At 39.7% G+C, this 21619-nt stretch overlaps 2 protein-coding genes across 2 annotated transcripts in view; one reads left to right on the forward strand and one right to left on the reverse strand.

Moving 5' to 3' along the window:
- Positions 1-448, reverse strand: part of LOC124615683 (scm-like with four MBT domains protein 1) — a 182230-nt gene extending 181782 nt beyond the window's left edge. The window contains exon 1 of the mRNA XM_047143713.1: positions 368-448. Coding sequence (XP_046999669.1) covers positions 368-386 — 19 coding nt within the window. The 5' untranslated portion in view covers positions 387-448. The remainder of the gene's footprint in view (positions 1-367) is intronic.
- A 224-nt stretch (positions 449-672) lies between these two features.
- The window catches only part of LOC124615415 (peptide chain release factor 1-like, mitochondrial), a 63447-nt gene continuing 42500 nt past the window's right edge, over positions 673-21619 (forward strand). Inside the window, exons 1-4 of the mRNA XM_047143287.1 lie at positions 673-1085; positions 1336-1421; positions 12829-13015; positions 19453-19616. Coding sequence (XP_046999243.1) covers positions 746-1085; positions 1336-1421; positions 12829-13015; positions 19453-19616 — 777 coding nt within the window. The 5' untranslated portion in view covers positions 673-745. The remainder of the gene's footprint in view (positions 1086-1335; positions 1422-12828; positions 13016-19452; positions 19617-21619) is intronic.

The following is a 21619-nucleotide window of genomic DNA, read 5'->3' on the forward strand; positions in this document are numbered from 1 at the left end:
CTCGAAAAAAATGGAATGGATGGTCGCCTTATTCAAATATTCTTCGCTACAGAAATCTACTATCAAATAACGTCTCCTCAGACATCGTCAACGGGATGGAAAAAAGTAACTGTGACAGAACGGACAAGACAGTATTACGCGCTGACATTGTTTCGCAACTGGAAAATGTTGCTTTGTTTCTTGCTCATCTATTCTCCTTTCGTATTATTACTAAAATGCAAGTTTTGCAGAACGGAGATTTTTCCTATTATTTATTGCCTGCGAGAAGTATTTTTACATTAGTCTAATTAGTTCTCCACTAAGTTAGAAAAACGCAACGTTTAACTGGTAACTACACAAGAAATAAACTTGAAAAGAAAAATCCTACCATGATCACCCAACATCATTCATTTGGCAGGTCAATTATTGCAACCAAACTAACGCGGCACACCACTACTCCCGTCTAACATCATAGACTAAAGAGCACAACCATCTGTCGAAAACCACTAGTATAACTGTTCATTTTTATCATTGTATTAATTTTTAAAGTTAATTTGATAATAACAAGTATTTAACGTTAAAAGCAGATTATTTATATTAATCTATACATCAAACAAATCGTGTTAATAAGATATCGACTGTGTGAGGTCATGTTTGTGATGTAGTTGCACTTTCATACTTCTTTGCTTTTGAAGTTTGTTTATTGTTGTGTATTGTGTATACAGGATACACTATACAGTTGTGAGAGGAAGCGGTCGTGTGATGAATGATGAATCTGAATTGTGCAGCTCGGCTGCACCGACTTCGGAAAATCTTAAAACTGGCAGTTCGTTTACCAGACGGACTGGAATATGCATCACGACATACATACATGAAAAACAGGCAGATTAATGATTTCGTTAGGTCTTTGCATCACGGTGGCGTTTGTGTGGGCGATTTAGATTTGAAGAATTACACTAATAAATTAATCTCGGAGTACAATATGTTAGTGCGTGGTAGTGTTGCCGATTCAAAAAGACTTACTGAATTGCAACCGATTATTGACATCCTCAATAAGAAGAAGCATTTGGAAGAGTCTTTGGATGTTTTGAATGAATTAAAAGGAGGTAAAAGTATTAAACGCACACAATTTTAAACACTCAACCTCAGAACTAGTAGTAACGCGACTGCTTATTCTTGCATTTGTCTAATAAGGAAGTCTCTGTGGAACATACAATCCATCAAATATTTGATTTGTTTTTTATTGATCCCAGAAATTCTGTTATGTGTTGTTACACATGGATATGGGACACAGTGCTCATTGATTAGAGATAATATAAATTGATGAATTAAAACGGTTATTGTTGTGTTGAATAGGTGCCGCTGATGATAAGGAATTTGGAAGAATGGCTGAAAATGAAGAGAAACTCTACAAGGAGAGACTGTCAGAAATAAACTCAAAGGCTTGTATCTGATTGTGTAAGAAACATTTGTAGGATACTTGTGACCCAGTTCTAAAATAGAATGAACACATTGATAACCTGGTTGAGGAAGTCAGTCTGGTGTGATTAACATTAACCTATAAATATATCTCACTAATGCTTGCTTATTTTGCATACTATTGCACACTGCTGCCTTCCAGTATAAATCAGTGTTATTGGATCTACAAAATAAACCATTAAAATATTATATGCAGATGAAAACTAAATATTAGACTGATATCTGTTCAAGAGGCATCTAACCTAATTTACCAGTACATTTTCTCATTAATGTTGTTTGTGGTCTTAATAGAAGATGGTATCATATGCATGCTATGTAGAACCACAGCTAACAAGCTTTATATTATTGTCTTCAACTAGACTTGAATTGAGATTGCATCTCTACAATAGATCAAAAGCTTCTATAAATTATTTGAACATGTGTTCTGGATTGGCACATCTCTGAATACTGTAGTGAACAGAGTTTTATTAGAAAACACAGGGAGAGACAGTGAAGGGTCACAAACCTTTTTACCACAAAATGTGAAACTGGTGATGAAACCACACACAAAGTAATAAGCTTAAAACACACAGCAAAGCAGAAGAGAAATCATCAACAGGATTGAGAGATGAGATACTCTAAATCAGATGTTGACAAAGTTTGAATATTTTGCAAGGACTGACCCTAGTGCCAGAGGTATAAAATTGTAAAATTACGCATTTCACTAAAATTGTCTGGAATGTTGCTAATGACATAGCTGTTCTTGATTAATGCAAATTTGGGACCCTTATAGTAATCAATATGTAGAATAATATGTGGATATAGTTGCCACAAATTGTACACACAAAAAGATATAAACACTTCAGTCATGATAGTACTCAGCAGTACAATGACAAAATAATCGAAAGAAACAATAAAAATAATCAAAAGAGAGATATTTGTTCATTGTTCTGAATGTCGATTTTGTGTATCTATATCAATTTCGGCAGTCAGTGCTGCCAAGGAGCCGCCTCCCTCCCCCTCCCGTCCAGTACGGAGTATCGTGGAGGGAATGGGAAGGGGACCCTACTCCAGAATGTAATCTTTAGATATGCAGTATATTATAGCAAGAGTGGGGCAGGTCATAATCGGCAATACTCAAAACAGGTGACTGGATGCTGAATGCTCCAACAGTATAAGATGATCAACCAAGGGTCCTCATCAGTAGAGGTGGATATGTGGTTGAAGGATTTGCTCGTAGCAGTGCCCGTTTGTCCTCTTCCTCGTAGTCTTCCACTACCCAAGCTGCCTGAGGCACTTTGCAAAGACAGGTGAAGGTTTATGAATAAGTGGGATGGGAAATATCTGTTCCTTGCATCAGAATACTTTAGGGAGCCGTAATAAGGCTGCAGGAGTGCAGCACAAATTGTGTTGTCTCAGAGCATCACGTGGGTCAGTCGCCTAATACCTTATGTACAAAAACCTGCCACATGCTGCGAGCATGGAGAGGCGGTATATGGACATGAGTTAATTGACATCTGTCTTTGTATTTCACCAATGGCAACTCTGAGGTTGCCACCAACAGATCAGGTAACAGGAAGTCTGCAGGAGGTAGCATCAGATATTTGCCGTAGAAAATTTCAGCGAAAGAGGATTTCAGGTTGTCCTCATAAGATGTTCGTGTACGGAGTAGAACCCATGGTAATGGTTCAGTCCATTGTGAACTATGACACATCAATGTACAAAATTCTTAAAAGAGAAGAGATTTGAACTGCTGCCATTAGTTGGTTGTGATAGGCAATGATCACCCGAAATGAGATATTGATGACAGAGAATTCTGTAGTAAAACTGCAGTTATATCCATTAAGGGGATGGCTTCAACCACTGTGTCGTGCAGTTGATAGCTAACAGAGTGTACCTGAAACCTGTGGATTTGGGTTGCAGTCTAATCAAATCCGAGTGTACATGTTGAAAAAAATGTCCTTTAGGTATTTCAAATGTGCCTTGTGGCAGGAAGGCGAGGTGTCCTGTTTTGCTGTGTTGGCAAGGGAGCCAGGTGCGTATCCACTTTTTGCAATCTGCCTTTACCCCAGGCCAAACAAACCACTCCATGATGAACCTTGTGTTGGGACGAACTGCCGGGTGTGATAGATCATGCAAGGTATCAAAGATGGATTTATGGAATTTTGCTGGGACTAAGGAGTGTGGCCTGCCAAGTGATGTATCACACCATAAGTGCATGCTAGAGTTAGGCTTCTGAATGTGTTGCAACTGTAAACTTGTGCTGGAGTCGTCCAAGAATGCATGTAACTGTCTGTCTCGGTCCTTCTCCATGGCCAACCTGCCGAAATCAATTGGTGCACTAAGGGCATGGAAGAGTGACATGTAATCAGCTACCACATTGCCCCTCTTCATTTACATGCCAGATGTTGGAAGTAAATTGTGCAAATTAGTCCAGGTATCTGAAGCAGGGGTGGGTACATGTAATGACTTGGAATGTGGATAGCACAAACCAATGTGAGTTGGTCTGTAAAAAGTGTGATGGACCAACCCTCTTAATTGGTTGCCTCACATATCGCTAGCCATTCATGGTCGTAAGCCAACCACAAATGTTGGGTCCCCTTCAGCTGGCAGGAAAAGAACCCTAGAAGTTACTGGATGCTGTCTACTGTCTGTTGCAACACTGCACCAACAGCATTCTCGCTTGTGTCATCCGTAACAGACAAATGTGCCATAGGTGGGGAATGGGCCAAGGTCACAGTGTTCTGTAAGGATTGTTTAATCACGTCGAAAGTATGTTGTTGGTTGTTTGGGGGAAGAGACCAAACAGCGAGGTTATCGGTCTCATAGGATTAGGGAAGGATGGGGAAGGAAGTCGGCCGTGCCCTTTCAAAGGAACCTACCCGGCATTTGCCTGGAGTGATTTAGGGAAATCATGGAAAACCTAAATCGGGATGGCCGGACGCGGGATTGAACCGTCGTCCTTCCGCAAAAGCATGTGCCATTTTCATTGACCAATGTGCGGGTTGGTTTCTCCTTATTATTCTTCCTCTTTAGGGCATTAGTTAGTGGCAGCTGGATTCTTGCAGCCTACAGAATATGTTGCCAATAAAAGTTTGTCATATCTAAAAACCTTCTTAATTCTTGATAAACTCATGAAGCCACCATGATTCACGTCAGTGTACTCGAAAATGACAAATGTGATGAACTGCGATCATTCCACCATTGTGTGAAATTTGCATGGAATGGGGAATGTTAAAAAATCAGGTATATGGCTACTGCAAGCTCTAAGTCAAAATCGCTCTAAGACAAAATCACAAAAATCAGCAGGTTGCCATATGCGCATCTCTGATTGCTCAGCATCTCTTGGCTCGTGAACAACCCCAAATGTCCCTACCCTGTATCATTAGTTGTGATAAGAAATGACATCTTTATGCTAAATTAAAATAAAAAAAAGGAATGCTTGAGCTCAAACAAAGCAGCAACTTCCTATACAAAGACATGCATGCATCCACAAAAGAGAGAGAATTATGCATCTGGTGGAACAGCGACAGTGTGGTGTAGTATGAATTGCTTCTACAACCATCACTGCTGACATTCATTGTCAACAACTGAGATATCTTTCAGATGTAGTCTGAAAACAGTGACCAGGAAGACTGCATGAAATGATGCTGTTCCACAATAACCCCCACCCACATTCTGCTAGACTGACAAAAAACACTGTACAGGAGTTGGGTTGGGAAGTCATTCTGCACCCAACTCAGTCACCTAATCTTGCACTCTCAGTGTTTCACCTTTCCACTCTCTATCAAACAACCTTCAAGGAACTTTTTTTCCAAATGAAAATGTGCTCCCAATGTAGCTTGATGAGTTCTTTATCCTCAAAACCACTGTGGAATCAAAGAGTTACCCCAGTGTAGGCACACTGCTGTAAATAGTGAAAGAGAATAAACTATTGATTAATGTCTTTGTTATGTGCATCTGTTGTGTTTATTAAACTTGCGGAAAAATGCTATGAACTTATGCACTATCCCAGTATTGTGATCTTCTTGTGTAAGATTCGTTGATAAGAGGACAAATTGAAATGCAGTGTTTGTGGGGTGATAATCACAGTGAATCATGTTTTTACGTATTGTGCTTTATATGTCGACAAAAGGAAAAATTTTGGCCTACCAAGGGACTTACCTCAATGTTAGGCATTAATGCCACGTTAGCAAGAAAATTGGTAAAATTTTGTGTGGCATCAGAGTTCCTCCCCAATTTACTTCGGCAGAAATTTTAATGTGTTTTTGGGTAGCTTGTTCGTCCTATGAATTGTATGCAACCAACCTGTCACAATTTGTCCACTAAATGATATTATCATTACTGTAAATATGTAACAGCAGTACAATTGGAGAGACTGTCGAATGCATGTGCAACATTTTAATGTTCAAATTTGTAGATACGGAGTCTGTTTTTAATTTGAACTACTTGTACCACTGTACCTAATACTTGTGAGATGACTTTGTCATTTATTGCCAAAATCACTCATCCATCCCTCCAAGAGACTTTCCCAAAGAGACTAAATCACAGGTGACACCATTGAGCTTTTCCACAGTGAGCTTTTCGGCTGGCTTAAAAATATTAGTTGCCTGGTATTCAAGTGTTAGACATGGGCATAATCTATGTTATCCTGTCCTGGTATTCATGTGGCAGCTGGTCATTGGAAGGGGGAGGGAGGGAGGGAGAGAGAGAGAGAGAGAGAGAGAGAGAGAGAGAGAGAGAGAGAGAGAGAGAGAGAGAAACCTAATTGTGCACAACTTTGACAGACAGAGATATGGTATGAGTCTCAGGAACATAATAGAAGACTGTTGATATGTGGATCACCTGCATCCTCTCTCCAAACACAGTGCTTTTGAAGTGTGGAAATGGAAGCAAACATGCGTACATGGATGTGTGTGGATAATTATTTATTTTTCCTGTTTTCTGAATTTTCTTCTATTGTTTCTTTTTCATTTTCATTCCACTATTTTTGCACTGCTTCTCATCATTTCTCCGATCGTTTTTACCAAAATCCTATTTATGTCCACTTTTCAATTACTTACTTTTACAGGTTCCTTTTTTTATTGTTAACAGCACCAAGACACTTATGACCTCCCCCCCCCCCCCCCCCCCCCAAAAAAAAAAAGGTAGTAGTATCTGAAGGAGTGGCCATGGGTTGTTCATTTTCCTGATTTTTTGCCAATGTATTCATAGACCACTTTAACGAGGAAGGTCTGCCACCAGAAAAAAAAAAACCTGATTTCTTGCGTTATGTTGGCAACACTTTCATAACATTTGCATGAAAGGAAATGTATGAATTTCTTTCACTTCTCAATGCCTTATGTCAATTATCAATTTCATGAGGATGGCTGCTCATCTCGCTGGCCTATCATTCAGATTTAAGCTTTCTGTGATATGATGTGCCTTTTTTTGTGGAGGGGGGAGGGGGAGACTACTGTGAAGAAAAGGTACAAGATTACCATACCTTGGGTCATTATGGGAAGGAAGCGAAAGGAGTGCTATGCAAACATACTTTAAAAAACTACATCTAAGAACATATAGTAGCCCACCTTTTCATTTTTTATAGTGTGTGTATTATTTATCTTCAGAACATGTGTTAATAGGCTCATCAGAGATTTATCTATTATATAATGCAATGTTTCTGAATTTACCTTACAGTTTTAGTTAAGTGTAATGAAATGTATTAAGTGAATGTAGACCTTAGGCAGTGACATGCAAAATGATCCCACAGTTGGATATTAGTGTTAAAACTTTAGCTTTTAGATTCAGAGGGAGGTGACTTCCTCTCAGAATGTCTTTATTCTTGCTCCTGGAGGTGATACTAAAAATGTTGTTTATTCTACATTTTGTAGCAAAATAATTAATTCCCAGATAGCTACATTTTGTTAAATGGGCACAATATTTAGACGAGCAACCATGTTGCCAATCATCAGGTATACTGACAAACTGACTGCTTCGGGGGAGGTGTGTGGTTTCTCTCTCTCTCTCTCTCTCTCTCTCTCTCTCTCACTCTCTCTCTCTCTTCCTTCTGTCCCCCCCTCCATAAAAGAGAAGTATTTGATGGAGTGATGGAGTCAGCAGTTCACTTTCCTGATTTGTCACCAGTTTCTTCATAGAGTACTTTGACAAGAAAGTCAGTTCAAGAGAATCTAACTGATTTATTTTGTTATGTTGACAACTACTTCATAATATTGCCACATCAAAGGAAATTAATGGATTTCTTTCACCTCTCAGTGCCTTACATCAGAGATCAACTTCACATGAAAATGAAAGTGAGGGGAGCAAGTGGCACATTGGATCACAATGTATACTGCAAGAAAGTGCACACCGAATTGTACTTTCATGTAGACTGGTGCCACCATCCAGCACAGAGGAACTGGGCACTCAGAACATTGGCAGGCAGTACCTGTACACCTTGGGAGACAGCTACAGTGGGAGATTTCATGAAGCCTTTGCTCTAACCAACAACACAACAGACAGAAATAGGAGAGAGTGCTGGAAAGGACATAACCACGGTATTATTCAATGCAGCAATGCTTTATGTGGGTAGTGTCAAGAAAGACATTTGACCACTAGCAGCTTGTGCAAAATTTACCAGTGAATTACAAAGTGGTGGCCTATAGCCTTTTGACTTACTAAGGTAGTAATCATAACTAAATTGAATATATTAATTTTACATATATAAGGTGAACTGTTCAAATGTATTTAAATTGATCATTTAATATTACAAGGAATAAAATAAAGTGGAAAAAGAAAGAATGATGACGACAGTGGAAATCGAACCTGAGTCAACCAATCGCCAGTCCACAAACTTACCCAGTCAGTTACAGAAATGACGTGGGCGATTTCATGTCAAATCGTACAGATCATGTCAAGACACCCGGACACTTATGGGCGTCCTTTAACTTACAAATTTATGATGAAAATACGAAATTCAAGTTAATTTTTCCACTTAAAAAGAAATTCTGATTTAGAGAGCCACGTATTGCCAGATGCTACTGATGTAATTAGAAACAGTGTATTATCTGCTCCAGCTATCTGTATTATGTAAATATTTATTGCTAAAAATGTAAAATTTGCATTTTTGTGAGTTTTTACAACTTATTTACTCAAAAAACCTGATCCAAAAACTTTTGAGAATTACACAAAATATTGTTTGGTTAATATGTTAGTAGTCAGTGCACACACAGTAGGTAGTAGTTTTCTATGTAAAGGGTTAAAAAAATTTCTGCATTCTGCATATCCACAACACTAAATTTCTAATGCAAAATATGCATGTTGGCAATGCTGTTTCCAGTGCTCTTCTTTTTATAACAAATGAGTGAGAACTTGCACACAAACTATTCTGCATTAAGTTTTGTGTTTGGTTTGACCTTTTTGTTAGATACAATATCAGTGAGGAAATACCTGCAGTGAAAGAGTGAGGTGTGTAGACTGAAAAATGAAGCAAGAAGGTGGTGTTTAACAAAAATGAAAACCACTTCACAGTTGTTGGAAATCTGTCAGAGGTATTGCAGAAATATCTTGGTCCTCAAGTAATGGTATTAGCATCACATCAGTTGTGCAGGAATTGCTACACTCACTACAAGAAGAAATTTAGTGACGACCACCTTGAATGATCGCCATCACTTAAATGTGAAATGAAGAAGACAATGCAGATGTTTGTATTCCTGGGTGTGAAGTTGTCGAAGCATTTAATGTTAGCATTTCTGCTGTAGCTCCTATTATATCCCCCCTTAAACGTCCAGGAAAGGTAAGAAGCACAAGAAGAAAACGGTGTGTAAAAAGATAAATGGAAGAAATTGAAACAAGTTTTACACAAGCAACATCTTCCAAACTTTGTGATGTGTATAATGTAGATGCACTTATTGCAGAACCTGAAGATAGTGATATATGCACGAAATGTGATGTATGATCTCGAAAACTAAATACTGTTATCTCAGCAGCCACCTTTACTGAGAAGGTACAGTTACTGATACTGATACCAAGTAGCTACTCTAAGCAGCAGATACAGAAATACATACCCACTTCCTCATATTATTTGATTTCAAAAGCTCTTAAACTAAGGCATGAGAAAGGTATTTTGGCATGCCCAGATTCTTACTGTGGACATCCATTGCAAGATGATACGCTTACTGTTGCTCTCTAAATGATGTCAGAGATTGCAGCAGGCAAAGTCCTAACCAGACTGGTGTTATCTCCGTTAGGGAAAATGGCGAGAAAGTTAAATAGGTAGAAAGATATGTGACAAGATCAATAAGAGAAGCATATCTCCTAATGAAAAAGGAGGACCCGAATTTAAAAATTGATCTCACAAAATTCTACTTCTTATGACCAAAATGGGTAAAATGCCAGCCAATGAAAGAAGTATACATATTTATTTACTGCACTAATTTGGAACTTCACCATAAGCAGTGTCACAGGAAAGAAGTATGCAGAAATGGATGTGATGCTTTTGTGTATATGTCAGGAGCTGCAAGATAAATGTTGATTGCAGGAGTGTGCAATGTGTTGTGGTGCTGAAGTGATGGTTGTTGATGCATTACCCCTTCAGAATACTGACAATGATGTAACCTATGCATTCTTGGACGGAGGAGAGTTTATGAAGAAGACAGTAGAGGCAGGGAAGTTTGTTACAGAGGTTAGGCATCGAGTCATGAAAGGAATAGCTCACCATCATATCCGGAGGATTCAGAGACAGGCCATAGCAGAAGTAAAATCAGCCACATCTCAATTCTGGCACACAGCATGGGTGTTGCTCTCTTTCTTGGAACACCACACAGTTTTGCTACTGTCATTGATGATCTCATTCTTGGCAGTGTACGTGCATGTTACACTGTTAGCATGATAATTGATGACATAGCATCTGGAGGCCATACATTTCCTAAAGCTGTGTGTGATTGACGGTGCATCATCTTATTTTAAAAACCACTTTCAGGTTTGTGAGCTTGGTCAACACTGTAGTACAGAAATTAAGGCAAAAAGTGGATATTTTCAGCAAAAGGTCATGGAAAAGGTGCGTGTGATGCGGTAGGAGGTCTCTGTAAACATCTTGCAACAAGATTTAATCTCCAGCATGGAATGTTGATGCTATAAGAGATGCTACTGGATTTGTACACACCATATCAACATTAGTAACAAACATGAAAGTCTTAATTTGAAATAAAATTGCATTAAGGGAATTCCATTTAAAAAAGAGAGAGAAAATTGGTCTGCTATGAAGCCTCTGGTAGGAATTCAATCAAGTCGCTGCTGGATTGCATCCTGGAGTGGCACATACATTGCAATAACAGTTCTCCATGAAATGCAGCCTGTTACTATGTGTGAAATACAGAGACCACAGTATACATTAGAAGACTTTGTAGTGTATCACTTCATTTCTTGTGTGTATGACAGTCAGCGGTGGGTGGGACATATAATAAGTGTCTCTCACGAGCTGCAAGATATAACGGTTTCCTTTATGATGCCTTGTGGTCCTGCTAATGCTTTCAAATTGCCATCATCAAAAGATCACTGTGTAGTTCCCATTTCCCGAGTACTGCTCTTGTTGGATAGTCCTCGTCTGTGTGCAAATTCAGCTCGGCTATACAAGTTCAATCAGAAATAGATTAAAAGCACTAATCTTTTCAACATTACAGTGTTGACTGTTACATTGTAGGCAATTTTAAGTCATGGAAAGTCATGATTAAAAGTATGAGAGAAGACAATAATAATTTATGAATAATATCATAAATAAAAAAATGGGTATAAATATTCTATATATCTCATTTTCGGTAAAAAATGCTTTCAGACAAAATTATGAATTGTTTTTCCACTGGTTTATAATGTTGTAAAGTAATTATTTTGATTCAGAAATACCAGTTTTGCATGATATTTACTTAAAATCAGCAATCAGTTTAAATATTAAGTGTCCATGATCTTTTTGACCTTGGGAGTAGAGCTAGATTTACCTAAAAAATTTATCACATTTTGTACAGACAAGTACTACCCACCCTTATTGTACATTCCCTAAGTATAATGATCAACTAACATACCACGAAATTTTTAGAACATTTATGATGGGGATTTTGGAGAAAAAAATTTCTAAATGATCAAAAATTTCAGTGTGTTTCATCTTTATGTACAAATATTTTGACAGTTTAAGAATTTCATGCATTATAGCTGACAGCAGCTTTCCACTTTATCATTACTCAAGATAGTTAACATCCTATTACTATTTATATTTTCAAAACATAATTTTGAAATTCACCAGAAGTTCCAATTTTTTATACTTTATATCCCCCCCCCACAAAAAAGGCTAATGTGTATGTGTGTGTTAATCATGTCTTATAGTACTGAGAACAAACTATTTTGAATTTTCCCATTCCTTCCAATATTTTCACAAATATTCTCATTTAGGGAGGTCTGTGGCATTTTAACAGATCACCAGAAACTGAAAATATTGTAGTTTTGGAGAGGTATCAAGTGGAACTTCATCATATATATTTTTTTTCAGCAAACGTTGGAATAGCGATGTAACACATTCACTCTTCACTTGCATGATTTGAGATGAAATTGCGCACATGTCTACTACTGCTTGGAAATCCCTCATACTCTACGCTTAGAGAATTTAAGCACCATTGGTGTGTTTACACATCTCGGTAGATAAAAAAATTGTTGAGTATTTTTCGTAAAACATACATGCCGCTTTGCATGCTCTCTTTTGCAAAATACTTCATTTCAGTATCTGGAACCATTTATGAAATAGGACAAGTGTTATAGCCACATGATTCTCAATGTGCAGGGAGGCAATACTTTCATTAGTTGAGTTGAGTTGTTTTGGGGGAGGAGACCAGACAGCGAGGTCATCGGTCTCATCGGATTAGGGAAGGAAGTCGGCCGTGCCCTTTGAAAGGAACTATCCCCGCATTTGCCTGCAGCGATTTAGGGAAATCACGGAAAACCTAAATCAAGATAGCCAGACGTGGGATTGAACCGTCGTCCTCCCGAATGCGAGTCCAGTGTGCTAACCACTACTCCACCCCACTCGGTACTTTCATTAGTGCATCCAGTAATGTCAACATGGCTGTTTGCCAAAATATTGTGCCCACTGGTCACTGAATTCCAGCCATACACCCATTGATTATTTTTTCATAGTCTTCGGGCAATTACACCAGAAGAAACTGAAGAGTCGCAGTAAATTTCTGCATAGACAAATATTACAATAAATTTGTAAAACATTTTCTTGTAGTATGTTTACTACACTGTACCAATAACCATACATGAAGTTATTTCAGTTTACATTGCGCAAAAAATTTAGTTTTTGACTGAATGTATAGTTTTGTTTACTGTAAGAGTCTGAATAAGTTTTAACTGAAGTTGCTGTTGCAGTTACTGGAAATACTGACGCCTGCTCATCCAGATGACAGTTGTAGTGGTGTAGTTCTGGAAGTTATGCCAGGTGTTGGTGGTCAAGAAGCCATGCTGTTTGCACGAGAATTATTTGACATGTACCAAGCTTTTGCCGCTTTCCAGAAATGGCAAACAGACTTAGCAGCACTTGACACCAACGAGGGAGGTGAGTACAGTGATGCACTTTAAAGAGATGTTCTGGGGTATACTAAAGACTATGATTCAACTTAGCCAACCACTGACACTAGTGATAACTACAGTGACTGTGATGTCATACAGTACTGCTTATTTTAGCTCTCAAAGTAGGAGGGCCATTGGGGGAGGAGTAAGGGGGTTTTGGACAAGATAGCAACTTTGTGGCCAGATACCTCTCCTGTCACCACAGTTGTTGATTAACCCGAGAGAGAAGTCACATGCACCATCTGTCTGTGAATTTTGTTCTGTCTGTCATCATATTTTAACAGTTTGTACATAGAATTTTGTGAGCTCTTTATTGGGGATCAGCCTGGCATTCGCCAGGAGCACTGCCTAAAAATCACGTTCAGGCTGGTTGGTGGGGCAACAGTCTTTCATCTGCCTCGTGGATTTGATCCTGGTGTGGCTCGTGTCCATCTCACAAGCTTGCTTGCTGCACAGCAGTAAGCCCTATGAGTTGGATGTAAGTTGGCTGCAAATGAAGGCTGTGGTGTCAAAATGTGTGTGTGTGTTGAGAAGAAGAAACAGGAGAATGACACGAGGCAGCCCATTGTTTGGAAGCAAAGCGTCATGTTCTAGGCTGAAGCTGAGAAAGATCTTTGTTCAGACAACTTAAGCCTTTACATCATCACCGATCGATGGTAAAACAAGGCAACTTGAAGTAATAACCAAAACCTAAAGAAAGAGATCGTGCTGGTTTCCAACTATTCTATCAGACATGGAAGGCTTTGAACAGACTGTGAATTGGAGTGATGCAGTGCAAACAAAACTTGAAGTAGTGGGTCCACATTACTGGAGATGCAACCTGCAAATGTGAAGATCTTCAAGATAGTGAACACCTCTTGGTCAGCCCGAAGTCGCCTGAAGCCTGCATGCTGAAGGACCTGGTTTCAGCAAATTTCCCAGCAGTCAAGACGGCTGAATTTTGGACCTCAAAATCAATAATTTACATATTGTAGGTGTAGATCTGTACATAATTGTACTGTCCTAGACATGAAAATAATAACAAGAATGAATGAATGAATGATAATGATGATAATAAATAATAATAGTAATAATGATGATTCAAAGTAGCACATGTTGTTACCTTTAAGCGAAAGAACAGAAATTGATTACAGAATATGTCTTCTTGAGCAGCTGCAGTGGCATACTGTTAACGTCATTAATGATGATGATAAGAAGAAGGGAATGGCACTGCTAACAGAATGTGCATGCAAAATTTTAAAGAGGAGTAAGTTGGTGTGCAATTTATGGAAGGAGGACACAATGTCAAGCAGAACAGGGTTTAGTTTTTTGCTCCAAGGCAGAAGAAGCAAAGTGCACACGAAAAATGTTTCATTGATGATTATAGGTAGATATGTTGTTAAGTAGCAATTTCTGTGATATTATTAACAGTTAAAGGAAATACCATCACTGCAAAATATTTCACAACTTTCATTGCACAGAGCTAGACTTCCTGACTAACAAAGAAACTCATAAGAAAAACTATTCCACCCATGGAATTTGATTTCAAAAGGTGCCATAGTAAATGAGTCGTCATGTGTAAAAGACAGAAACTTGAAAACATTTGATTTTTACACAAAAAAAGTGAAGCATCACAGTTAAAGTGACCCGTAGTTTATTTAGACGAATGTGGAGTCATACACGTTACCCTGTTAATAAATGCTGGTAAAGTGACAGTGTGTGAGGAGTACCGTCAGACTAAAGTGCCAGCCAGCATTTCTTTATTGTGTATGTAGGTAAATGATAAGAGCTTATTTTCATGTCCACTTCTCCAGTATGACTATAGCTGCAAAACTTCGGACTGGACTGGAAGCTTGCAAAGAATAAGGTCCTTTGTTGTACTCACCAAGCAGCTCACTTACGAAGCTGAAAACTGTAACAGCTGATGCTTCTGCTGCTAACAAATAAAATGTGTCTCACTCAGCCTGCTGGAAGTCTTTTGATGTGATGCCACTTCAGCAACTTCAGCATCAATTTTTCTTTATACACTCCTGGAAATGGAAAAAAGAACACACCGGTGTGTCAGACCCACCATACTTGCTCCGGACACTTCGAGAGCGCTGTACAAGCAATGATCACACGCACGGCACAGCGGACACACCAGGAACCGCGGTGTTGGCCGTCGAATGGCGCTAGCTGCGCAGCATTTGTGCACCGCCGCCGTCAGTGTCAGCCAGTTTGCCGTGGCATACAGAGCTCCATCGCAGTCTTTAACACTAGTAGCATGCTGCGACAGCGTGGACGTGAACCGTATGTGGAGTTGACGGACTTTGAGCGAGGGCGTATAGTGGGCATGCGGGAGGCCGGGTGGACGTACCGCCGAATTGCTCAACACGTGGGGCGTGAGGTCTCCACAGTACATCGATGTTGTCGCCAGTGGTCGGTGGAAGGTGCACGTGCCCGTCGACCTGGGACCGGACCGCAGCAACGCACGGATGCACGCCAAGACTGTAGGATCCTACGCAGTGCCGTAGGGGACCGCACCGCCACTTCCCAGCAAATTAGGGACACTGTTGCTCCTGGGGTATCGGCGACGACCATTCGCAACCGTCTCCATGAAGCTGGGCTACGGTCCCGCACACCGTCAGGCCATCTTCCGCTCACGCCCCAACATCGTGCAGCCCGCCTCCAGTGGTGTCGCGACAGGCGTGAATGGAGGGACGAATGGAGACGTGTCGTCTTCAGCGATGAGAGTCGCTTCTGCCTTGGTGCCAATGATGGTCGTATGCGTGTTTGGCGCCGTGCAGGTGAGCGCCACAATCAGGACTGCATACGACTGAGGCACACAGGGCCAACACCCGGCATCATGGTGTGGGGAGCGATCTCCTACACTGGCCGTACACCACTGGTGATCGTCGAGGGGACACTGAATAGTGCACGGTACATCCAAACCGTCATCGAACCCATCGTTCTACCATTCCTAGACCGGCAAGGGAACTTGCTGTTCCAACAGGACAATGCACGTCCGCATGTATCCCGTGCCACCCAACGTGCTCTAGAAGGTGTAAGTCAACTACCCTGGCCAGCAAGATCTCCGGATCTGTCCCCCATTGAGCATGTTTGGGACTGGATGAAGCGTCGTCTCACGCGGTCTGCACGTCCAGCACGAACGCTGGTCCAACTGAGGCGCCAGGTGGAAATGGCATGGCAAGCCGTTCCACAGGACTACATCCAGCATCTCTACGATCGTCTCCATGGGAGAATAGCAGCCTGCATTGCTGCGAAAGGTGGATATACACTGTACTAGTGCCGACATTGTGCATGCTCTGTTGCCTGTGTCTATGTGCCTGTGGTTCTGTCAGTGTGATCATGTGATGTATCTGACCCCAGGAATGTGTCAATAAAGTTTCCCCTTCCTGGGACAATGAATTCACGGTGTTCTTATTTCAATTTTCAGGAGTGTATTTGAATGGCTTCTTATTTGCCCTTGCATGAATCTTGCTCCATATATTTCCACCAGAGAAAAGGCGAGGTGATTGCCAGGAATAGAACCCGTGACCTCTGTGTCACTAGTAGAAAATATTAACTGTTACGCCATGATGCCAGTCTGCCATCACTATTGTGACATTAGTTAACATTGGATGACTGTGCAACAGCCACATATCACATGAGAATAGTATGTGATTACTACTGGACGGGACACGCTTTGACGGGCTAGAAAACTGAAATGAAATGAAATCTTTCAGCTTGAATTCAAACTAAGCACATCCACTTTAATTTTGAGATTGCAACAGCTCATGACCAATTGACAGAGGCAGCTGAGGAAGATACATGAACGACCAGACAGACAGTGTTAGCAGCAATATGCGGCTGTTTGCTTATGATGCTATGGTGTATGGGGAGGTGCCATCATTGAGTGACTGTAGGATGATACAAGGTGACTTAGACAACATTTCTGTTTGGTATGATGAATGGCAGGTTGCTCTAAATGTAGAAAAATGTAAGGTAATGCAGATGAGTTAAAACAGCAATCCCAGAATGTTTGAATACAACATTAGCAGTTTGTTGCTTGACACAGTCTCATTGATTAAATATCTAGGCATAACATTGCAAAGTGATATGAAATGGAAAGAACACATAAGGATGGCAGTAGGAAAGGCAAATGGACGACTTTGGTTTATTAGGAAAATTTAGGAAAGTGTGGATCATTTGTAAAGGAGACCATACATGGAACACTAGTGCAACCCATTCTTGAGTACTGCTTGAGTGCTTGGGATCCTCTCCAGTTCGGAATAAAGAAAGACATTGTAGCATGTCAGAGGCTGGTTTCTACATTTGTTACCAGTAGGTTCAGTCAGCATGCGAGTACTGCAGAGCTGTTTAGTGAACTCAAATGGGAATCCTTGGAGGTAGGATGAGGATCTTTCTGCAAAACACTATTGTGAAAATACAGAGTGTAGGCATTTGCAGATGACTGCAGAATGATTCTGCTGCTGCCAACATTCATTTCACACACATCCTGTTTCTGTTCTTTTTCTGAACAGGGACTTCATTTAATAGCACCTAGGGACAAGTAGTGTGTGACTATATTCCACTTGTAAGACTATTGGAGTGTCTGCCACCCTAGTGACATCTTCAGTTCATTTTTCTGGGTAATACCTGTAATTTTACAGGTAACTGTATGAGTGTTGAGACTTAATAATTGATTAATCTCTCCACCGCTAGACCAGACCAACAGACAGCTATTAAATTATAAAGGACAAACAATTCTTTTAAAATTGTAAGTTAAAATAGATAAGTTTTTGTAGAAAAATACATATACCTCAAAAGCTTCTCCTGGTTGTTTCTCAGGCTGCTGAAACCTCAGTTACTGCAGTCATTAAACAGCAGATTTGATATAAAATCTGACACATTTAGTTATGTGAATCAGCAAAACAACAATGAACTTCAATTTTTTCCCTGTGTGTTGTGTTTTGCCATATGTGAATGGAATGAGAAGAAAGCCTTATACATGATATAATGGCAAGTATCCTCAGTCTTGCAATTAACAGTGGTTTGCAATGTGTGCTATAGATGCAGACGTGTACAATGTAATTCCTTAAACTCTGATCAGGTGCACAGTGATACGATGCGGTGTTGCACAGCAGTGTGGTATTAGCATCAGAAAATATAATAAAAACAAAATCTTAAATAGAAAAAGTTTGCCCGTCTCCCCTTTTTCCAGTCTTCCTGGTTGATCTCTTTTCATCCCCATTGATGGCACATGTAGTTCTGAAAGTGTGAAATATTAATAAATTTTTTTAACTGTTTCTATTAGCTTTATTGGGAGTTTCACCTCCCATAGGAAAGTACTGGGCAGCCTTTCTGTCTCTTTGTAATATTAAAATAGCAACTGATAAGTTTCACTCACACAGTAGGGGATGCTATACAGTTACCACTAACTGGTAATCAATGTAACAGTAACAAGTCTTTCGTTGTACTTCACTATCTGCCCTCCAACCTTGCCTTGCTACCTCAAAATCCCTGTCCACAAAGCAGTTTAGACTTTTGATTCTGTAGTATTGTTGTTCATATTGATTAATTAAGTAAGTTGTATTTTTATATAAACTGCAATATAGTATGGATAGATAAAAAGCCTACTCACCAAGTGGTGACAAGAGAAAACATGTAAAAGATTTGGAAATGTGCAAGCTTTCAGAACCTGTGACTCATTCTACTGGCAGAAGGGTTGAAGGAAAATGCGGAGGTATGAAGGAAAAGGTCTGGTCAGGTTATGAAATGGGGAAAGTTATTGAAAAGTTGTTTCCTGCTGCCACTTGGCGAGTAGATTTTTTATTCATCCATGTTGTATTATATTTTGAAACTGTATAAACTGTCTTTGGGTTTCAATTCAGGCCTGATCATGACAAACTCAAACAATGATATATTGAACTAAACATTAAAATGTATTGTAACAAATATATAATTCATAACATACAGCTAATGTAGCTGTAATCATGCTGTCCTGAGACATTTGGGAAGATATTTTCATTTCTGTATATGATTTAAGAAAACCGTAGCCTAAGAAAAAATGCTGGTTAATTGTTTCAGTGAGATGGACATTATTTTGCCATCAGGAAAGTGCTACTGTAGAGTTTTCAAAGTATTTCCTATGTTTGAGGTTTTTAAGTTGCTCATATGCCAGGTTAGTGGAATAGTTGCAAGTTAGTTCTGCTGTAGTGATCTGATTGTACAGAGTAAGGAAATAATCTGCATTAGAAATCAGCAAACTTGGTGTACTGAACTGAACTAGACCCCCATAAACGATAGATTTTAAGCAGTTGGTTGTTTGTGCTGATTTTACAAGGAAAGTGCTCTGTGGTGAACTTCCAGATTTGAAGATAGTCAAAGTAGTAACTTCCACATGTTCAGTTTTATATATTAGGTTCTGTCTGTACAAAACACTGCATTCCATTGACTGTGTAGGTGGAGTGCGACATGCGAGTCTCCTTGTCCAGGGTGCAGGTGCATATTCTCTCTTACGCCACGAGGCCGGTGTACATCGCGTTCAGCGTATTCCAGCCACTGAGAAGGCAGGACGTATACACACAAGCACAGTGGCAGTTGCAGTAATGCCTCAGCCATCAGGGGTATGTTTGTTCATGTTGACAATTTAGCTCCATCTCCTTGTATGTATTTCATGTTACAAAAGGATTGCTCACTAATAAATATCTTTGTCTAGTGCCTTTTGAATTCAGAATAATCAGGAACAAAATAGAATTACTTTATGTACTTACATTTTATTTTCCAAAAGGTCAACTGAAGTTCTGGGCAGAGTGATGTCACTTTATATGTTTGCTCAAGAAAAGGGGGGGGGGGGGGGGGGAGGCTAGGGATCACATCACATCACATCACTGAAATGTATTATGTGGAGTTGGGGGGGGGGGGGGGCGGGTTGTGCACACACCTCCTTCAGCAGTACACTCCATGACGGGCATTGATTTCCTCAACAATTTGTGACCGTATGTTTCTATTTTGCTGATTTTCTCCTCGTCATTTAATTTCCGTTTTGGCAAAGTCAACCAACATTTTGCCCCACCTCTTTTCCTTAGTCATTGTGTCCCTCTGGTGGAACACAATCTTGACTACAATAATGTTTGGTAATTCTATTTTAGCATAAAAATTAAAACATAAGCATTTTGTTTGGTTTATTTCAATTGTCACCTGAATATTACATTGCTAGTGAAAATACATGTTTACAGATAATTTTTTGTGCCCCCTTTGTTTGTTCCTACAGCATGTCATCTACAAAGTAGTCATGAAGAATTTTTTCTTTTTTAAAGTACTTTTTCATGGGTAGTGGTTGTGTATGTTACTGTACTTAACATTTTCTGTCCTGTTGTGTATCTCTAGTGAATATCTCTCTCTGCTGCTGTTGAGTACACTGTTTTAGCACCATTTTTTTAATATATATATATATATATATATATATATAACGTCACTTTCACCTTTACTTCACATATATTTTTGTAGAGGGTGATTTGAGTGGACAGGCTCATTGAGAGGTGCAATATTGTTGTTGCTGCTCACTTGTTCATCAGTTGCCTTATGTTCAGTGTGGTACTGATTTTGACTGTTTAATGAGGACTGGTGTGGTGTGTCTGCTGGCAGAGAATGTGTGTGTGTAGGCGCGCGGGTGCGTGCGGGTGCGCATGCGTGGTGGTGGTGGGGGGGGGGGTGCCCAATGAGAGGGAGTGGGCGGGGGGGGGGGGGGGGGAGGGGGGAGAAAACAGATGTTTTTGGATATTTAAAGGTGTTCGATTATTATATTCTATGTGGGAAATTTCAAGTGTTCAAACAGCGTTGTAGTTTCATTCAAGACTTACTTTTCATGTGTCACTGCTTTTTGTAAATGATAGTTCTGCTCTGTTGTGAGTTTTTGATAGAGACTGTAGCTTTCTCTTAGGGTCTTAAGATCGATCTCAATGTTGTTTGGGTGGTGGTTTCCTAGTATGATATGATCTGCAAAAGTGGACTCTGTACTGTCACTTTTTAAGGTCTTTAGAATATCTCGTTTTGAAATTTCTGCGTGTTTGGCCTATGTAGATTGTGTGTGTGTGTGTGTGTGTGTGTGTGTGTGTGTGTGTGTGAATTACAGGTTAACTTAGAATCCAGCTGCAGGGAATGTGTCTGTGGATGTGGAAGTGTTCTTGATTTTTCTGTAGTGCTTTGTTTTGTTGGACACCCATTCTGTCGTCTTTGTTCCTTGGTGTGGTGAATTTCAGGAGATGATTCTGTTGTTGGTCCCCCCCCCCCCCCCACTAGTTTTTCTGTGTATAACTTGATTCCTTGTATGATATAACTGAAATGGTCTGATGTTTTTATGAGAGTAACTAATTCAAGGTTTGTTTTATATAACTAAATATTGAGCTGCTGTTTTTTTAACAGATAGTTAAACAAACAATTTCTGCTTTGCTTTCAGCTACTTGTGCTTTTTGAAGTACTTTGTATTAATTTTGTATGTTACTGTACTTATATTTTCCATCCTGTTGTGTATTTTTTCATGACTACTTTGCAGATGACATCCAAAATCACAAAAAAGGGCACAAAAACTAATCTGTAAAAATGTATTTTCACAAGCTATGTAATTTTC

Source organism: Schistocerca americana, chromosome 5 (assembly GCF_021461395.2).
Source record: "Schistocerca americana isolate TAMUIC-IGC-003095 chromosome 5, iqSchAmer2.1, whole genome shotgun sequence".
NCBI classification, from domain to species: Eukaryota; Metazoa; Arthropoda; class Insecta; order Orthoptera; family Acrididae; genus Schistocerca; species Schistocerca americana.